Raw genomic sequence first — 20,912 nt, 5'->3', positions numbered from 1 at the left:
GCTGAGTCCATTGCCAAGCTGAATGCAGTAATGGTCGTTGGTGAAATGCAAGAGAGCAACCAGAGATTTTTTTTTATTATTATTTTTAACCAAGAATGTTTCCATGTAGTTGGGAAAGCTGAGCAATTTTGTGGGAAATTTAGGAAAAGATTGAATGTTCTGTGCTGGCAAAATTACATCTGTAACAATGTCTGACATTTCACCATCACTGCTCAATATGAGGTGAGAAAACCGAAGTGCTGGTATAACTTTTCCTACTCTTCCCCATCAATTTTTTTAGCACCTTATGTACAGTACATTTTCTAATTATAAGTCCCTATATATTATTTTTTTTACAGAGAGAACAGCTAAATAAAAGTGTAGGTACCAGAAGATATCCAGGAGTAATAACCTGGTGGACCTTACTTGAATTGTGTGGCACATGATCAGTGATGTAGACTATTAGGAAGGCCCTGTGTCATGGATACTTCCTCTCCTCTTTCTCTTGGTGCTAATTTACTGTTAATTGCATTTCAAACAAATTGAAATGGACTAATAGGCTCAAGTCTATTATCCTAGCTTTTAACACCATGAAATCATGTTTAGTGCTTTGCTCTAGGGGGGGAAATGAATATCCCTAACATTTTCCTCCCAGTAATGACAGAAATACAGATGGAGATTTCTGCATTAGAAAAAAAGTGGGATGAAAAAAGTGTTCAGAACAAATTGCAGAAATAGTCAAGTCTTGTGTTTTAGTCCATCAACTGACTGCTCCTTGGGTTAGATAACTGCCTCCCATTTTTGCTAGTACACACTTAGATCTTTGCATTTTCATTTATTTTTATCCATTTGCTTTGTAGTGTTTTGTCCAGTTGTGTTCTAAAAGTGAAGGAGACCTTTATTACTCCTGATAGAGATTAATTATGGCATAGCTCCTATTTTCTTTCAAGTTTTTGGAATTGTTAGACAGCTCCTTTAATGATGTAAGTTAACATCTTGCTGTCACATGGTGTGTTGACTGTTTCAGAAGGCTGGAGCTCAGCTGTAGCTGTGTTATTGTGAGTGTACTCTTGAAATGGAGAAAATGAGACCGACCCTTCTGAGACAGCCTGGATTTGGGAAGTCTGAGTGAGCAGGTGTAGAGGTGCTATGCTTGCTCCAAAGCAGAGTCCTAGGGGAGTAGAAGAAAACTGCAGGAAGATTTCTCCATCCAGGAAGACTGAAGAAGAGCGAGCTTTTACTTCATCTAACAAGACTGGAGAAGAAATAGCTCCAGCAAGCTATTTCTGTCATCTGCCATGGATGGAATGAGCCAAGCCCTCAGGGGGTTGGAATTTAAGTTACCTGTTAATAAATTGGTAAACCTGTAGGAAAAATGTGGCAATATCTAAATTAGAACAGCTTTTTGTTATCATGGCAGTACATAGAAGAGGAATATATCTTTCAGAAACCCGGGTGAGATTAGTTTTTATGTGATAACTAAGTTGACGGCACATCTGAATTCCACAGTGTGTCTGGGTAGAGCTCCGGTACAGTCACTGGAACTTTATTCAACTACATTCTCTGTGATTGCATACATTTCAGTCTATCTAGCTGTATCTTTGTTGTCTTTGTGAAGTAATTCAGCTTTTGTGTTTATATCTTTTCAACATGTGTAGAAGTGACTTGCTTAGGCAGCAGACGGTCATGTTCTTCCAGCTGAGCTCATCACAGACATTACTACCTGTGGCTGATGGTCAGTGTCCACCTTACAACCTTCCACAGCTCTAAAATGAATATTTCCTCACGAGTTCAGTTCAAACTCAAGAAGACTTGGTTTAAGTGCACTATATATTTCACTATTGTAATTTTTTTGCTTGTAAATCCCCCAGTGGATTTGTTAATATTCAAGAGCTGTCCACTTCCTCTGTCCCATCTGAAGTGCTTGCATGGGGATATCAGCAGTTGTAATAATGAGGCCCAATCCTGTGCCATTGCATGATATGGAAGAAATCTGCAATTTTATAAGTGAATAGTGACTGTTGAGAAGAGTTGAGGATTTTCATACATTAATAATATACAAAAGTAATGGGAACCACTGAAAATCAGCATGAGTTGAGTATGTCTTGGTATGATATCCAACATTAGGAAAAGAGGAAGATATATTGATTATGGATGGACATTTGAATTTTGCATGTCAATTCAGAGTGTCTAATGACTTTATTCTGAAGTTGAAGAAGGTTAGGAGGATAGGTTTTGTGCAAATGCCTGCACTCCCAATTTGTGCTATTTACCCCTTTCTGCACAATTATACAACATGCAATAAGCATAATTAAAAAAAAAAAATCCATGTTGATTTTGATTAGGCTGATTAATCCATCCATATCAGCGTAACAGTGGAGATCTGCTCTCTCAGGCTCTATCTTCACGTTAATGTATCTCAGTGTAATAACTGAGAAGTCCACATTCTCAGCAAAGCTAATTTGCTTGTGTGGTGCCTCCGTGACTGTGCTACTTCCATTTCTGTAGCTACTGTGCCATAAGATCTCCACCTCAGTTTTGGTTAGTTGGTGTTTGACATGAAAGGAAAAGGGAAGTGGAGACCTGCAGAAGTCAGAAAGTACAGGAATTACCTGTGTCTACAACTTTGCAAGCCATTTTGAGTAGGTCATCTTCTATAGAATTAAAGATTGACTGGAAGAGTCACAGTTTACATTGTAAAACTAGTTCAGAATAAATGTTTTCTTGGAAGTACTACTAAAAAGAGCCTAAACTTTTAGAAAAGCAGTGGAAATCTTGCTCAGCTGACACATGATTTATCTGACATATTGAAATTTGGTCTGTATCTGTAATATCTTTGTAAATGACTATTTTATTTAATTAGCAAACACTTAATTAGACAAAGATTTGTCTAGCACCTCCTGTTCATTAAAACAGAAAGCATTCTCAATTTTAATTAGCATGACATTTTCTATAATCAATTTAATGAAATGCCATCTGCAGTTCTAATAGTACTGTGTACAGCAAGCGCTGATTGACGTATGTGTTGACAGCAAGGTATCAACCTTGTCTCATGTTTGTATTTAAAAAAGATGTAAAATATGGGAAAATGAGGACTCTGGCTTGCTAATGCTGCTGTTTGTGCTGCAAAGCAGAATTTTAGTTAAACAAAACGAAACTTAGTAAATATTTTCAATGGGAGAACAAGCATTTACTGTCTTCAGGTTAACACTGTTGGTAATTTCAGAAGATTGCCCTGAGGCCTTTGTATTCTAGATATTGTTAAGCAGATTGTTAAGCTTTGCTTGGATGTCTCTCTTTCTCTTGCCTTCAGTTTTTCTTGCTACTTATGCTCTCAAGACTGCTTGATAGATTGCCTCAATATCTGATGTTTTTTTTATTTACAAAACTGCCTAAGTACTGATGCTGCTGTATCCCCAGCAAACTTCTTGGGCCCTTCCCTCAAACAGGAGTCTGGGGCTCATCAGCTGGACCTCCTCCCGCCAAGCAAAAGGCAGGCTCTGCTAGAGTTACAGGAGGATGTATCTACTCCTCTTGCTATGGTACTCGCTGGATAGGGAAAAGCCCCAGATTTGCGTCTGTGTTCTGTATTATCATGGGAACAGAGAAAACAAAGTGGACAAAAGTCCATCAGATTTCTGTAATGCTCATCATTTGTAATTGAAGGGGGGTTAGGATGTGAATACTTAAAAGAATGTCAGTGCCTCGTACTTCTGGGCTCATTTAGGCAACGTGTTTAGGATGAGATTTACAGTGCTATGTACAAATTAGCCAGCATTTAGCTGCCTGTGCTCCATTTACCTTCTTTATAAATCAGCTTTTTCTTCAATAGTAATATCTAAAACACTACTGAGACAGGTCCTAGCAAGTTGGACTTGGCATGTCTCTATTGAAATTGATGAATCCACACAAGTTTATCTCAGGAGTTACCATGAAATAAACTTTATTATCAACAAAGAATCAAAATTAGCAAATATTCTAGCAAAGTACTTTTGTTTGGCAAACAAAATTTACATTAACAGTACTGTGAATTTAGTAGGAATTAGGGTTTTTTTCTCCAAAGAAGTACTTTTCAACTGTTACTCCTTGTCAATGTTAGCAGTTGCAGAGATTATTCAAGGTAATTTCAGTGAACGTGGTGGCAATGTGGATTTATAAACTACACAGCTTTTGGTTTTATAGTAAGCTTGGATTGCTATGATGATTATTAAAGGCTAGAGGAAAAACAAGGTATGTATTCACAGGTTAAAATTCACATCTTTAAAACTCTGTGAATAGGATAGAATAAAATTTAATAAAATAAGCCCACTGGTAGAAACACAACTCTTGCATGGCTAAGAGGAAGCACGCAGAGAGTATTGGAGGCTTAGGTATAGGAATCTCCTAACTCCTGTGGCTTTAGTGAGCCTATGTTGCCTCCTTAAGTTTTCACAAATTCTCAGAGTCCATGCAGGGCAGCTTTCCAGCTTTTATGCTTTATCAGGCGAACCCCACTTGTTCCTGAAGCTGTTGGATCTTTCCAAGTACAACACTGATGACTCTTAGTTGACCGGTCATGCCTTATATCTCTTTTGGTCTGTGATCTCTTATAATATATCCCAGATTTAGAGGCCTACAGAAATGTCAAAACATTTCAGATCACCTTTGTTCATTCACATGTAGGACATGACTAGCTTTCTCTTGACTTACAGCTGAAATATGCAGTTAATAAGTGTGTCAAGAGTTTAAGGCACACAGGGAGACTCTTGGAGTGACTGGTGAGAGAAATAAAAATGTTTATATGGTAAGTAGCCTGGAGCTTTTTGTCTCATGTACAGGTATGAATATGCAGATACCACCAATAGAAGAAGGAAACTTCCAGCTACTAGAAAGCTGAATCAATTTTGCGCGTTGGACTAAAAATTGAGACCTAAGTTCCTCAATGTGCTATTGATGGCCTGTGACCTGCAGCAAATCACTTCAGCTTTTTGTACATCTTCTTTATCTGTTACCTTTTATGTTGTCTTTTCTAATTCTTTGGAGCAGGAAAGCAATGCTATGTAATAAAGTTTCTAACACAACAGGCTTGTTCATCTGTAAGCAAGGAAAAGGTTGATTTCTGAGGAAATAGTTGCCTTACTTAATATTAATTGTATACTTGTGAAGTAAGGTGCAATGGATCTCTGTAGGTAAATCTTGTTCTTCAAGTTGATAAAAGAATAATTAATGTTCATTTGGGAAACTAGTGAAAGAGAATAAAGAAACAATTCAGTGAACTAACGTTGCACAACTTGTTTGAAATAATTAGACAACAATAATTGAAATAATTATTTGACAAATCAATTGCAGTCTAGATATCACTTCTTATAGCATTGCTTACAGATACAGATAATTTTGAGTAAAGATAATAGAGGCTGGCTCTAAACAATAGTAAGTTTTTAAGTTTGGAATATGGAATTTTAGTCACAATTTAGATTTGCTTTAAAGTATGTGGTAACTTGCCCTTTCAACCCAGTCTGTGTATCTTAAATTACAGCATGAGTTGCTTAATTTCAGTGACATGTGAAGTCAGAATTTATACTCATCAAATAAGCCACCACCATTCAGTGTCCTGCTTTCAGAAAGCTGAATTGTTAAAGACCATGTAGACCCTGGGCCAAATTCTTACACTAGCACAATTCAGGACTTGATTTTCAGTGATAGTAATGTATTTATAAGGATGGGAATTAGTCCGTTTTTTTCCTCCCACATAATACATAATTTTAAATTTTAATTTAAAAGGGCCTGGATTTTTTTTTAGATATGTGAACATATATGATGCTGTGTGAAGCTAGTTGGAACAGTGAGTGCTGCAAATAAATTCTGTAGCATTTAGGACATGGCAGAGTGTTGTCAGTTCAATAAATGAGGGTAAATTCAATAAATGAGGCTAAGGAAGTTATTGCGGAATTGATGGGGATCAAGCTGCTTGTCAAATATGAAAGTTTTGCATTGATTTCTTCACATTTTATGATATTTTGCCTGTACTTTGACATTCCTTGGAATATATATTAGGTCAGGCACAGTACAGAGCTATCTCCTGCCAACAACACATATCCTGTTCTTGAGCAGAACCTTTACCAGTGTTGAACCTAAAACAGGAACAATAGCCTTAGTAAAACTATTTATATAAAATGCTGTTTTCATTTTAAAAAAGACCTGAGATTATGATGATGCCATGTTTACGTCATAGTTGCATCACTGAGGGTGATATTTATGACATTGATATATACATCGAAACTGATTTAAATTGTATGGATTAATCATTACAGCAGAACATGTGTTCCACCTTCTTTGCCTAGAGATAAGAGTACATGATGAAAAAATTTACTTTTAAAAATAAACAATAGCATAAGAATTTTGACATTTAGCCTCACAATAATAAAATTATTATTGATTCTGTAGCTAATATAAAAGGATATAATATTTATGTTGCTGAGTCAGGTGAAATCATTATGCTGTGATAATCACAGAAGAATTTTGGGTTTAGAGTTTGTTTTCATGTGATATTTAATATTGCATTATTTGTGAAAGCCAGAAAAGTTCAGCAGCTCGTTTGATCTACAGAGCTGCATGTCCACTAGGCACCGTCCCTCAAAGTCAGCTTTAGAAATAAGCTCAAAATCAAGGTGGAATAAATTTTTCCCAAACATAGTTATCTATAATAACAGCTGAGCCTACTGTACCTTTTTCTGTCTGCCTGAATCACCAAGTTTGTTTTCTTATTCAGGCAGACATGTCGTTTGTTTTCTAACAAACCCAATGACTTTAATTAAACTAGACATACAGTTCTGATGAAAAACCTTAAATATGCAGTACAGAGAACAGGAAACATATTTATGGCATTCTTTGTTGAAACCCCTGCAATTGAGCGAATCAACTTGGTAAGCAGTACCAGAGCCATCTCAGCAGGTAAACTAAACCACCTGCTGCAGGGTAAGGCAGGGGAGGGGAGAAGGAGGGGTAGTCCATTTTGTCTGCTGGGGAAGAATTTCTCTTCTGAGATTTGTGGAATTTTGACACTGTGCCTTTGAGCATCATACCAGGCATATTCCCATGTCAATTCTCTGAATGCTGCTGCAGCACTAACCAACCCCAGTATCCCATCTGCGGCTGAGATCAATATTTGATAGTCTGTTTAGGAAAATGGAGTAGAAGGCACAAACAGGAGACAAATTATGTATCAGAATGAAGAATAAATATCCCTTGATCCCACAAGCAGTCAACTAAAAGAACCCAAGGTTTGAGATTTTTATTAAAATTGTCTTAGCACAGAGCTACAAACACGAGTTATATTTTGCAGACAATCCTGCATTCCCAAAGATTCATTGCAGAAGGGGATGAGAAAATAAATAGAGAGTTAAATCCAGAGATTCCAGGCCAGAAGAGATTGCAACAGCCTTCCAAACTCAACCTTTTATATTTTTACCCACGTTCAGACTAAACTAATTCTTGACATGGAGATCTAAAGCATATATTTAAGAAAAAACCTCCCAGGGCTGCTGATTCTGTCATCTCCTTTGCTGAGCTCTTTCAGACATCCCAGCCTCCATACATGTTGTCAACTTTTCCCTAACTATGTATATATATATGACCTAGCTGTCTTTGAACGTTCCCTCTGTTAACCTGAATGGTTTTAACCATTCCAACCTTGCATTTTTGATTGCCTTCTGATCCAGAGTTACACTGCCAATTTCTTAGTATTCCTCTTTACTCATTTCCAGTTCTTACAGTGTGCATTCCAGGAACTGGACATTTTATAATACTGTCAATCTCATGAGTGGTGTGAGCAGAGTTAAAATCACTCTAGGACTTTTACTTGTGATCTATAATACTTACACTGAAAAACTGCATTAACTCTTTTTGTCATTGAGAATACATAGTACAGTAATTATCTGTATAAACCCATAAGTTTTTCTTATCATCGCTGTTCTTCGAGTTTTCTGTGTACAGTAATGACTATTTAACCAGATGAGACTGATCACTTTGTAGGAGTACCCTGTCTTCCTCTTTATTTTTCTTAGTGATACTATTTTTAATCCTTCTAATGTATTTCCAGTTAATTCTGTTTAATGTAAGCTTTGGAACCATGGTGTCGTAAAATAAATCAAATACCTTGAAATAAACCCAATATAAAGTTTCAGCATAGTTGCCAATATCAAACATAACCCTGTCAAACTTTATTTAACAAGATCTGTGTTCCATAAAATGCTATCAGATATTAATGATATTGCTAGACAGTATTTTGTAGGAAGAATCCTGGATTTATGGTGCCACTGTTTTATTTGGGACTGATGTTAGAATAGCTTATGTACAGACCTTTGGTTGTCTGTCTTCACCTTTTATTAGAACAGAATAAACTGTCATCCAGTGGTCTGGAGCTTCCAAAGTTTTCAGAAATTTGAGAACTATTACAAGCAGGAAATTTTCAATTACTGTTTTGTGTACTTCGTCCAGGGCTGGTGACTTGATAACACATGTTCTTTATAGAGGCTTCTTCACATTTTCCTTTGCTGAACACAGAATGCTTTCTGTGATGTCCTTAGATGGGTAATGTGGCTTTTCAGTGCTGCAGTTTGTGCACAGCCTAGAGGCTTCTACATGATACTACTCTTTGTTTTAAATTAAACGAAAATTTCTTTGAAGTAAGAATTCTCCTTCTCTGAATGGCTTTGTGAAGTGTCAGGGATCCTCAAACTTTTTTTGTGACAAAGATTCCAAAATAATAAACTAAATCAACCAGTTGTGTAAATGGACAATTTTAAGGACTAGGTATTACTTTCTTTTGTAGACTTTTTGACTCAAGGTAACAAAAATCTCAGAACAAATGTATGTTATAACTCTTATTTACATTTGAGCTATCAATGAAAAAAATCATCATTGTGTTGTGTGACCATCAACTATCACATTGTCCAGCCTGACAAGCTATTGATTGAAGTGAGACTTCCATATAAATTGATATGATTATTTTTGAAGACTGTCTTTATGCTCAACGCTTGCATGATATTTTGATACTGTCTTTCATCTGAGAATATCCATGCATTTTGCAAGTGTTCATTTAATTTATGCACTTCAGGAGTTAACTACTGAATCCAATATAGAGATGAAAGCCCAAGTTCAGTGAGAGGTATAATAACTGTCCGGTAAAGTGTGCCTTTTGAAGAGGTCTGGCTCAGTTTTCCGTTTTGATCATTTGAATAAATTCTCTTCTAACTTGAGAACAAAGGCTTTAATTTATGTCCTTCACGGTATTTGCTATTCCAAATGCCATTTCACACCATGTGTATGACTTGCAAGAAAAGCACTAGGACTGTATATTTAACTCACGGTCATGTTAACAATTTTAAGGGCAAATTCTTTATTTGGGTGAAATGTTCATGGTAGGATTAATTAATGAGGCACGATGCTATAAATCCTATTGGCCAAATGTAGGTGGGATGTGGAAAAGTAGATAACTGAGAAGGAGTTATATTCTGATACTGTTGTTTGGATTTGGGTATCATGTTAGTCTCAACTATGGACCAAAAATGCATTCTTCAGAGCACTGTTCGAGTGGTGGGAAGGAACAAGGCTAGTTGTTGACAGCTGTTCTATGTTTCTGGGTTATATGTGCCATTTCTCACATTATGGTTTACTCATAATTGGGGACAGTTCTTTTCAGTGCTAGGGTACCTAAAAGAATACATGAAAAAAAACCTTACAAGAAGTTTCAAGAACTTTAATATTCTGTAGTAGCTAGTAACCTGAAACCAAAATAACTTTCTACAGTGTTACTACTTTTTATTCAAAATGAATATTTGAAATCTTTTTCTTTATAAGAAGTTACTGTTAATTCTACACTTCACAATCTAATTTTCCTTCCTAAACAGTAGCACTAATAATAGTCCTAAACTCCATCAATCCCACCCCACTTCCCAGCCATGATCCTAAAATAGCTTTGTAAGCTCTTCAAATGAGGCTTCATTAATTTTAGAGAACATACCAGAGGATATTCTCTAGTGCTGTATATCTGGAGTTTCTGTGGAGTCAATTAAAATACAGCTTCATTTTTCTGAATAAACGAGGCATATTTTTTATGATAGCATAACCTTTTTCTCTAGTCATGTTTACTTCCCACTTCATAAAATTCAGGGATCTGTAATGAATTTCTGACATTACTGAGGGTTAGTAAAGTTCTTTTGTGTTTCCTTTAGGCTTAATTTAGAACTTTTCTTATGCTTTCTTCATTTTTATAACAGAAGTTTCATTTGATTAAATATAAATCTCTTACATGGGTTTTAAATAACATGAAAGAATCAGCAGTCAATCTATTCAATCTTTTTTTTAGAAATAGTGGGAAATTTGGAACCAATTCTTGTTTTAAATCAAGGCTAATGTAGTTGTATTTCTTGGTAATTTTACAGGTACTAATACAGATACAAAGCCTTTTTCGTCTGAGTCACAACTAATTCTGTATTTTTTTTTTCTTTAGTTCAGGTGTATTAGATTATATTTTTATGGAAATTTATAAATCAAGTTGGTGGTAGAAGGAAAAAAAATATGACAGTTCATTCTACAGTGTTTTATATGTTCTACAAATGGACCTATTTAGCTTTAACCCTCCTTTGCTAACATTCAGCTTATGTGATGATCTAGTATTCTGTGGCCCAGCACTAATTGCACAGGACATGGACTGTCTTAAGATACAGTACATGTATTTGTCAATCCTGTTACCGGAGATACAGAACAGTACAGAAGTTTTGTTAGAATCACTTCTAAGGAGATATGTGAATATGGTGTCCAGTAAAGGCTTTTTTCTTTGCAAAAATTTACTTTTGTGTATGACCCTTTTCCTAGTGCATATGGTTGGACCTTAAAGTGTCAGATTGACAGTGCTACCAGGGTTTTATATTCAAGATGTCACTTCATTCACAGCAATCCCACTGGATATATTTTTTCAATAGAAAATGTTTCCATTTAAGTGAAATATTTTTCAGTGAGGTCAGCATGCTATAAGGCATAAACTGGTATTTTTGAAGCTTGTGAGGGAGATCAACAAAGGTAGATACCATGAGTGCAATGCTTCTCTCAATCTTGTTTACATATTGTAATATTCTAATAACCTTTATATGCTGGTTTTCTCTACAGAAGTATTAAATACTCAAATATGTTTGTTAACTGTTAATACCTTTGTTGTTGCAGATACAACAGTGGTGTATAAAAATAGGAATGGACATGTTGTTGAGCTGAATGTAGAAACAAATACAACTACATTATTATTGGAAAATACAACTTTTGTAAGTAATATATTATTTACTTACTATTTAGTGGAAGTCGGCTAACATTTTTTCCTGCAACAGGAGTGAGAGAGTACAATATTTAAAGGTTACAGAAAATATGTTTATAACCTAGACTAGATTATGTATAAATGGAAAGTGTAATCCATTCCTCTGTCAGTGCATGATTTCTGGCTGAAGTTATTTGTTGTTTTATTCCTACATGTAAATAAGCAAGATGTTGGAGGATATGTTGCTGGCTATAGTCCATGCTTTGGTCAGGCCATTTGAAGGATCATGCCTGGCATATGTGCTGGTGAATCTACCTGGTGTCTATTATAAAAGATTTCATAAAATGGGAGTATGTTATGCAAAATGTTGAGAGCTTTTCACTATTGGAAAAGGGGAAAAGTGTTCAAAAATCATATGAAGATTTTCCTTTAATGGCAAACTAGATGATTGGGGATTATTCTTCTTGACCAATAACTAGTATATAATGAGTAGTTTGCATATGTTTCTGACTAAAAAGTAATTGCTAAGAAATGCTTTAATGCCTTAGTCTACATTTTCTTTTGCTTTGCTTGCTGCTGTTATTCTCAGTGATACCACTTATATCCTACCCTGTAATTCTCGTTTATCAGGCTTTTGCAGCATAAACACGTGGCTTGTCAGTCTTTCCTCATAAATACTCCATACAGACCACTGGCTGTTGTTGTTAATCCCTGTATTTTTAATTTAGTAAAATCTTTTGCACCTGCAGACCCAAAAGGATGACTCATTTTCATCAGTGGTCTTTGGCAAAAGCTGATTTTATTCCTGGTCTGTTCCTGGCCTTTGCTGATACAGATTTCTCCTTTCAAAATGTAAAGCCCCTGGTGACCTTTTCTTCTAACTCCTCAAACTATAAAGAGGAGAAGCTCAGGAGAAAGAACTTGATGCTGACTTCCTAGCTCAATGTAAAGATGAAGGCGAAGGGAGGAGAGTATTGTATTTTGATGCGGTGTGTGTGAGGCTCCCTTTGTACAAGCTGCACCCTTCTATATACTGGGATGTGCCTCCAGGTACCTCTTAGCCCAAAAAAGGCTGGCAGACACAATTAAAAGGGCGTGAAAAGATGAATTACTATAAAGTACAAACCACAAAGTATTGCAGAAGCGTTTTCCCTCTTATCCATGTGAGTGCTTGCCTGGCTATGTAGAGGATTAACTGTGTCAGGCCTATGTATTGCCTTCAGTGTATCCCTTGAATACAAGCAGCTGCTTGGACATCCCTGCCTATAAAACTTGACTTTAATGACAAGACTTGAGTTTCCTTACAGATGAATTCATATACTTTTGGCTGCAAGTATTTGGCTCATACGATGTCAAGTGTAATGCCAACATGACAAGCTATTCAGGCCATTATGCTAAACCAGTCTTGCCAAGTAACGATGGATCAGTATGGACAGGCTGCTTCATGCTGCAAGCATCACTTCTTTTCACAACATTGCTCTTATCTGGGCTTTATATGGAACTGATTCATCCTTAAGTCACACAGACTGAGAGAGCTCTAAATACCTATTCTTAGTTAGAAATGTGGGAAACTGATCCAAAATGGGTAATATTTAAGCAACCATTTAACAGTTATGTGTGGAACAGAGACAAATAAAGACGTGTTTTTTCCTGCAAAGCTCCTTTCTGTACAGTCAAAAGCTAAGAGTGTTAGAGGTAAATAAAGTGAATTCCAGCAATGATTATTCATATGGAAGTAGAATAAAAAGCTGAAAACAGAGCAGAAGACTCAGTAAGTTTGTTGGTGTATACTTGGCAGACAGCAATGGGAAATGTTCCTGTGCCGACTTGTCTGTTGACAAGGTGGCCAGTGATCCTTTCAGGAGATCATAACATTACAGAGGCAGACTGTATGGCTGAAATCAAAAGCTTCCCTGTTCGTCTAAGCTCCACTGTCCCTCAATTCACACAGCTAAGTGTAGTCTTACAAGTTTAGACACCTGGATCGTTTATCAAACATTTTCCTCGCGCAGTGTCACATCTGCTTAATCACTGGTGCATAATTAGAGTGATGCTGGTTTAATGACTCTGCAGAGATGTCTTGTATTAGTAAAAAATACAGATCCAGCATAAGTAGTGGCAATGCAAGTTCCCTCATTCTTCCCTATCAAAGAGTAAGTGTCACATTTTGATGGGAGTTATTAGTCTGTTTTCAATCTGCATTCCCTTTTCTGCTTGCCTCTCTGCAGCAGCCCCCCAGAAGTGGCAGGTTTTTCTTGGTAATGTTGATAATTGTCCACTGAAAATTGAACTGCCATGATAAACTCATTGCACAGAGTCAAGGGACTAGTAGTGAGTCTTTGTCACTACTGATGAGGCTCTATTTGAACCAGCAGCTCAAAACAGATTTTCTTTTTTCCTCATTACTAATCCCCTGAAGCAATCTTCCACTGTATCCAGATCACTGTCTCTTCTTTTGCATCTTGGAGACTGCCATTTTTGTGCAAAGTACATTTCTTTTATCCTTCGCTGTGTTGCTTACTGTCTGTAAGTCAGATAGACCTACTGAAGAGCTGCTATGCTCACTATGTGTGTATATCAGCAAAAAAGCAGAGTGCATTTTTAAAAAAACATATGTATAAAGATTTTTTAAAAATCCCCTAAAAATATTCCTGTACCTGGAAAGAAAAAAGGTTAGTGTTTTGTCATTCTAAGATGCCCATTTCTCTCCCATAGGGAAGTATCTATCCAAAGTTTCATCATAATTTTTTTTTTTTTTCCAGTGTCATTAGATTTTATTCAGAACTAGATGAAATGACTGCATTTCATTTGTCCTTTTCTAATCAAATCCTTTACTATAATCAATCTAGTAGTAAAATAATCTGGCCTTTATACAATTAAACTATCAGCAAAGCAATATTATGGATAACAAATACAGTGACATATGTGAAAAGAGTAGCTTGTAAAGCACAAAGAATATCTATTAGTGTCACTGGATATCGTAATTTAAAGACATTTTCCAATACATATTTGTCATCTGAGTGTATTCCTGTAGAACATCCTGTTTAAGATGTCTAATAAACAGTTAATATTCTGAGCGAGCAGCATATAAATGCTAACAGCTGGAGGCTGGGTAAGTCTTCTATTAAATAGAGCCAAAAAAGCCGTAGACATTAATCACTGTGTGGCATCCTGATGTTTTCAATGCTGCCTCGATATGTGATTACAGTATGTTCTCTATCATCTGTCTGAGGTGCCTGTCACCATGATCCTAAGTGACATGCCTACCAGTTTTTCAGCATTTAAGCAATACTTTATTACACGCTACAATTCCAAAATAAGTAACATTACGCCACACTTATCTGAGTAATTTCAATATTTAACAAGTGTTTTACCTTTTGCTGTCAACTATTACATAAAGTTGCTAAGAGCAGGTTACTGGTTCACACACAACCCAGCCATGAGATCTGGCTAAGCTGGAGAGGAGACCATGAAGGACCACGTGGATTCTTTTGCTCAGGGGACATTGTCCACCTGGACCCTTATCATACTTCTAGCTCAGCACCTCTACTCTGTTTTACAATCCTTAAGCCCAAGCCAAAATGAAAAAAGCAAACACAGAGATGAGAGAAAACGTGTGTAGGGACTGTGTTTTGTTATGGTACTTTCTAGATGTGTTGAATCCTCTGAAAGAAACCTTCATACATTTTGCCTTCATTTCTCCTTCTCAAAAAAAGCTGCAATAATTATGAAAGTGGTAAGACTGGTTTTTGTTAGCCCTTGGTTCCACTGCTTTTGTGACGGATGTATGCAAAATTATTCAGATACTATGCATACACCCTAACAAACACTCAGTCCAGGATCCTGGGTCAGAAATAAATCTAGCATGACTCTTGAAGACTTCTGAGTGTAGTTGATGGGATATATTTTGAATCATCAAATAAAAGGCTATTGATTTGTTTGCAATTCCCAATGATGCAAGTAGAATTGTTTTCAATTTGGAAACTCTAGAACAGGGTCTTGTATTTACAACAGCTTCTTCCCAGCTGCATGCTTTGGACTCTTCTGAAACCCAGCAATTCCTGACTTGCTCTCCCCCTTGATTTCGGTGCCTTTCCCTGACTCTTCTCAAGCGCAAGGGGAAACTGTATCCTGGTGCACATCAAACAAATATTACTGAGATGCAAACCTGTTTCCAGGGGCTTATACCCTAAACCCAGGACTATACCCTAAACTATGTTGTATTGTCATATGACTGTGGACTGTCTTTTACACAAGGATAGAGAGAGAAGGATTACTGCTTGCTACTTACTAATTGGGGGATGTCATCAGAAGAGGAAGAAGAGCAGGAGTAGTCTTGGCTCATGAATCATTATCAGGCTGTGGCAGCCCAGCTGTGAAAACCTTGTGGAGGCCTTGCAGCCAAAAGCAGAGAATGAGAGTTCTCTGTTTCTGAACAGAGCTTTTGGCAGGGACTGTTCTGTGGTTGTTCATAAACAGCCCTGCTTGTTGATCATTCTCCTATTTTTGATATTTTTTTTGGTTTGTGTTCCCCAAGCACCACACCCCCTTCCTCTTTTGACGGTAAACTCAGTGCAGCATCTTAATGCAATTATAGTTCCTTTGTTGATTAATGCAGATTTAATTGCAAGAGTAGTTTACATGCTTATATTTTAAGACCCTCACGTAAGAGATTAATGAAAGGGTGAATAATGGTGAAAACATTAAACAACATTATATAACCACATAAATATTAGTAATTGTTGCAACACTGGACATTTTAATGACCCACACATGTTGTAAATAGGTGGTTATGAACACTGTAACATTATCTCTGCTCTCCCATGCTCCTCTAAATGTTAAATAACCCCCTCAGCAAAACCTTTTCAGTAGAGGGTTTTTTATGAGTTAGAGTTTATTGTTGCAGTGCACCACTGTGCACAGAGATGGGGAAACCTGACAGGGGAAAGGATTTAAAGTCACTGTGATTTGGTGGTGGCCACTGGGTTTTGTCCAAGTGAAGGACATACAAACATACTTCAGTATACAAAATGCAGGGGACGGTACTCCAAACTGCCAGGTGAGGGTAGCTTTGTGGGGGATCTCTCTAAATAGTAGTCCTGATGAGATCGTTCCTTGATATAGAAAATAGTTAAGGGTTAACTATGTCAAAGATGGAGAATGGGAGAAAGAAAATTCTGTGATTTACTGGTTAAGATGTTATTTTTTTACTAGAGAGGCAATGGTGTGAGGCTCCTGTGAGCTACACAGGTCTGTTCACATCTTTTTAATGTCCTACAATCACCTTCTCGTGTATGAAAGTATTTTGGGACTGCATGAGGAGTTTTAGGTGGGTTTGGAGAATTTGGTTTGTGTTTTTGAGAACCACCCATCCAGGATGGCCCCCATCCATAGGGTAGAGTTCAGCTTAGATCATGATTTAAGTCACATTCATCTTTTAAGCTGGATGGGAAACCTGAGTGTTAACAGTTACAGCACATAGCACTGCAGGATTTTTGGATCTAGATTAAATGCTCAGGTGACACAAGAAATAGTGCATTAAGAAATGTAACCTTGGAAACACATGTTTTTTTCAATATTCTAAGCATCGTGCGTTTTCCTAATTACAACCTGACTCTCTTCTCAGAGGTCCCCTGTTTTTACTGCTACGAGGCTTGCTCTTCTGCTAGGCTACATGCTCTGCTGCTCTCTCATCTAACCTCCCCGTGGTCCATTTTCTCCCTTCAGTCGCATCAGTGGTAATGGAAGGAAAATCCCACTGTTCACTTGATTGCTGACACCACCTGCGGAAACTGCTACACACCAAATGCCTTCTCATTTTGCAACTAGTGTAATTTTGTCCCATGTGATTCCTCTTATGCATTGCCATTTGGTCAAGGCCTGACTGATATGCTGAGCTGAATATCTACGAATGCTAATGAACTCCCATACATAGATGGTCAGTTATACCACTAAGTTAAAATTCTGATACAGATGTAAGTATGTGATATAAAGAGATGCATGAGTTCCTTAGTAGTAGAATTGCCACCAGGCTTTAAAGTAACATTTTGATGGTCTTGAAATATTTTATCCTGGATGAATAACAAAAATTTTTAAAGCCTAAATGTGTGTAAACTGAGCACTGAACAATAATTGGAGAAGGATAATAATAGGAGTGTGGAAGATGTGGATTTCTTGGGAAAGTAGATGTACAAGAAACTGAAACAGAATGAGGGGTAAAACTAAAGGAAAAACCCCAACAACAAAAACAAAGTAAGCTCCGCCAAAGTGAAAATTTCTTCTAATAGGTTTTAACTGTGATGTATTATTTCACTTAAAGCTATGCAACTGAAACTATGAAAAAAGAATACTATAAAGTGTTTGTCAGGTGTTAAGGATATGTTTTTACAGCTCTGGACTGTAAAACTGTATGTATGTTATGGGCTGTATGTTATAGGTAACGTGCATCTGTTTGCTCTATAGCATATTATTGAAAGATTATGAATAAGGCACTGATTTAAATGTCATAGTAGTTAAAATCCACAAAAATAGTTAGAACATTTTATAGTAGGTGAAAGAATAGAGCAAAGATGAAGGGAGCAGCCAATACATCAAGAACTAAGAACCAGGTTTTAAAACAATGGAATAAAAAGAAGGTGACACTGAGGGGCCCCAGCTGAGAATGCAGAACCTAAACCCACCCTAAAACTTCTCCTGAACATAATCATAACAGGTATTTCTGTTAGAGAAACACACATAAAATGCAAAATGAAAAAAATAAATAATTCAAAATATTGACATTGGAAATTAAACTTGAAAAGATATTGCTTATCAGAATTTTGTTTTCCATTTTAGTGGTCCATATGGAAATATGGAAGTCAAGTGTGTGTGTGTGTGTGTGTGTGGGAGGTTTTGTCCCTTATGTTTATTTGTTGCAGAATCACTTTTTCACTTGCTTTCACTCTTGCTGTCTCAAGCGGTTCTCATCTTCTTTTCTTTCCATACAAAACTATGTTTAGCAAGAAAAATTTGGAATATGGATGAGAAAATGAAGCTGGAAAGCTGAAGGGCAAAAGACTGTTTAAATGGACTGTGACATTTTGCCTCCATTTGGCTTTTACCCTTGCAATCTATGGTGACAGTGAGACTAGCAGTCATTGCTTGTCCATGGGATTGTCACATCATGCATCACTGTCAGGAGAAGACTTAAAACTCATGTCACGTGAGGTATTTCAAAGAGACCTAGAAATGGAATGTTTAATATGGGTAGACCTAATTATACAGTCAGTAGGGTTTTGGTTGGGTGAGGAATGCAAGATCAGATATAGGATCATTCTTTCATGTCTGAAAAAGTTATATGATGTCAAATTCAGCAATATAGGAGGAATGGATGATAGATTTGTGGATTAAAAAGGGAAGGCAGTATACAGGTATTTAAAAATCATTTGATTTTGGCTCAGAATTATGCAACAGTCTGAAATGTAACTAATTTAGGGAATCCATGAATTTATCTAGTCATAGTGTTTTCTAGTTGCATACAGCTGATGGTTTTCTTAAAGATTTTATGTCTCAATGTGGCTAGGCAGAACTGACACATATTAGGGACATAAGGAAATTACCTTCACTTTGTCTTTCTCTTCTGCCTTTCTTCTGTTGTGGTTTGAAAAGGGGTGAGGGTGTATATGGAAGACACAGTGTAGCACTGTGTTGAGTTACCCCAGTCTCCTAACTAGCTGATACTGTGCAGGGAACCTAGCCCTGCTTCTGCATCCAGGGACCATACCTAATTAGCCAGCTATATTTCTCCTTGTTTCAGAGCTTCTTTGTCCAGAGCTACATTTCTCAGAGATCAAGCACAGCTAAACCATAGAGGCATATTCATAAGGGGCAGCATTAGGTCTCTCTTTCTGAACAAAGATTAAATATCTCCTGACAAAGCAAGAAGCTTGAAAAGTTGCAGATATGCAGACATGGTAGCACAACAAGCATCCTCCAGATTTTTGATAACAAGACACCCGAGGTTTTTTAATTCCCAATGTTTCCAATATGATATTTTTCTTTAAAACTCAAAAATATGTTCTCCTGAGAAGAGAACAAACACTTGGTTTCAGAGTATTCACAAACTTCTTTTTAATTAATAAATATATCTAATCCCTGTAGTGACTGTCTCAATAGTCAGCCTCCCAAGGGCATGAGTGGCATATGTCTTGCCTCTTACAGCAGGGACCGAAACTTTCTTTTAAGCCTATCACCAGCTGATCTTATCTCCTCAGCCATTGAGTCAGTCATCTGTTTGTTGGTGAAATACCTTAAAGATGTTTATGGGAAAAAGCTGAAATCTGTCTTTTGTTTTAGTGTACTCACAGACTGTGAGCTTACTTGCTGTGTTAGGCAGAAGGAATGAGTCAGGTAATTTTTTTTTTCCCCTGTTGTTAATATAGAAGGGCTTCTTCTGTGCATATGAGGAGACAGTTTCTGAATTTATTGCCAAAATTGTGTTTGTCTTTACCCAAAACCACCAAAACAGAACTCTAAGGAAATTTAAATCACTTTAAGTGACTTTTAAGTCACTTAAATCTCTCTGAAATTCTATTAGAATTAAACATATATTTCTTTAAATCTTGATCATAAATCCAACTTTAAAAATGGACTAATTATGTTTTTATGATAATTTGAGAAATCAGCATTGCTGTCAGCTTTGGCAATGAACACATGATTTCCACTGGTCTAATTTTAATTTTGTTTCTTAAGTGAAACTTAAAAAAGTATGAAACAGCTTTATGCTCCTTTTAGCAAGAATAATGTCATTGCCTGCAATCAAGAGATCATAGCTTATTGGCATTGCATGTGCACCATGTGTCTCAGGCATTTCTGGAGGCAATCAGAGTTTTTCAGGTGAGTGCAAACTGAATGAACAAGGTCATCTTCAGTAGGATTCAAATGTTTTTAAATCCCAAATCCACAAGACTCTACACTTGGATATAGAATATGTGAGTGGCTGTTGCTGGTGTTGCCTCAAACTGCCAATAGTTTGCAGCTGAGATACTCAGGTGTTTGCATTAAGTGCATCATTACTTTTGTGGTGGAATAATTAGCAACTGAAGATTTTTACTAAATGCATGAAATTATAAGCACTGTACTCGCTGAAAATGAATTTGGAAAGCTGCCTGGGTTATATATTGCTGAAGACTGAGGTAGTGGGGTATTAATTAATAAACTGCTAGAAAGCAAAGAAATTTCAAAATTCCACTTCTAAAAATGTTTTCAGTGATGTGCTAAGAAAAGGGAATGTTATTCATAGATTGACATTGACATAGTCTCTGCTTAAAGGTGTTTAACTCATATGAGCTAGTTTGAGCACAGTAGAAATCTGTTCTGAATGCTTTACAGATACGAAAGGATGCTTTTAAGTTTGTTTTCTGTTCTTTCCTCAAGACTGCAGATTTATCTTCTAACTTTTGATACTGTCATGCTCTTGCATCAAACTAATGCAGTTTATCTTCAAAACTAATTTTTTCTCTTTGATTTCTTCGGATAGCTTGATTCTAATTATATAACCTAGGAGCCTGAATTTAATCTCTGTATCAACACATAGCATCTTTTCAGTTTATTGGAAGATTAGCTTTTGCTTGTTCTTTTTACTCTGAATGTATTAGTTTCTGACTTCTGG

At 36.6% G+C, this 20,912-nt stretch overlaps 1 protein-coding gene across 1 annotated transcript in view; it reads left to right on the top strand.

Annotated features, from left to right (window-relative positions):
* The window catches only part of DPP10 (dipeptidyl peptidase like 10), a 236,361-nt gene that overhangs the window by 73,903 nt on the left and 141,546 nt on the right, over positions 1-20,912 (top strand). Inside the window, exon 3 of the mRNA XM_026852613.1 lies at positions 11,179-11,273. Coding sequence (XP_026708414.1) covers positions 11,179-11,273 — 95 coding nt within the window. The remainder of the gene's footprint in view (positions 1-11,178; positions 11,274-20,912) is intronic.

This window comes from Athene cunicularia (assembly GCF_003259725.1).
Source record: "Athene cunicularia isolate RWA chromosome 7 unlocalized genomic scaffold, athCun1 chr7_part1, whole genome shotgun sequence".
In the NCBI taxonomy this organism is placed as follows: Eukaryota; Metazoa; Chordata; class Aves; order Strigiformes; family Strigidae; genus Athene; species Athene cunicularia.
Note: the sequence above shows the minus strand (reverse complement) of the source record. Positions and strands in the feature narration are given on the sequence as shown.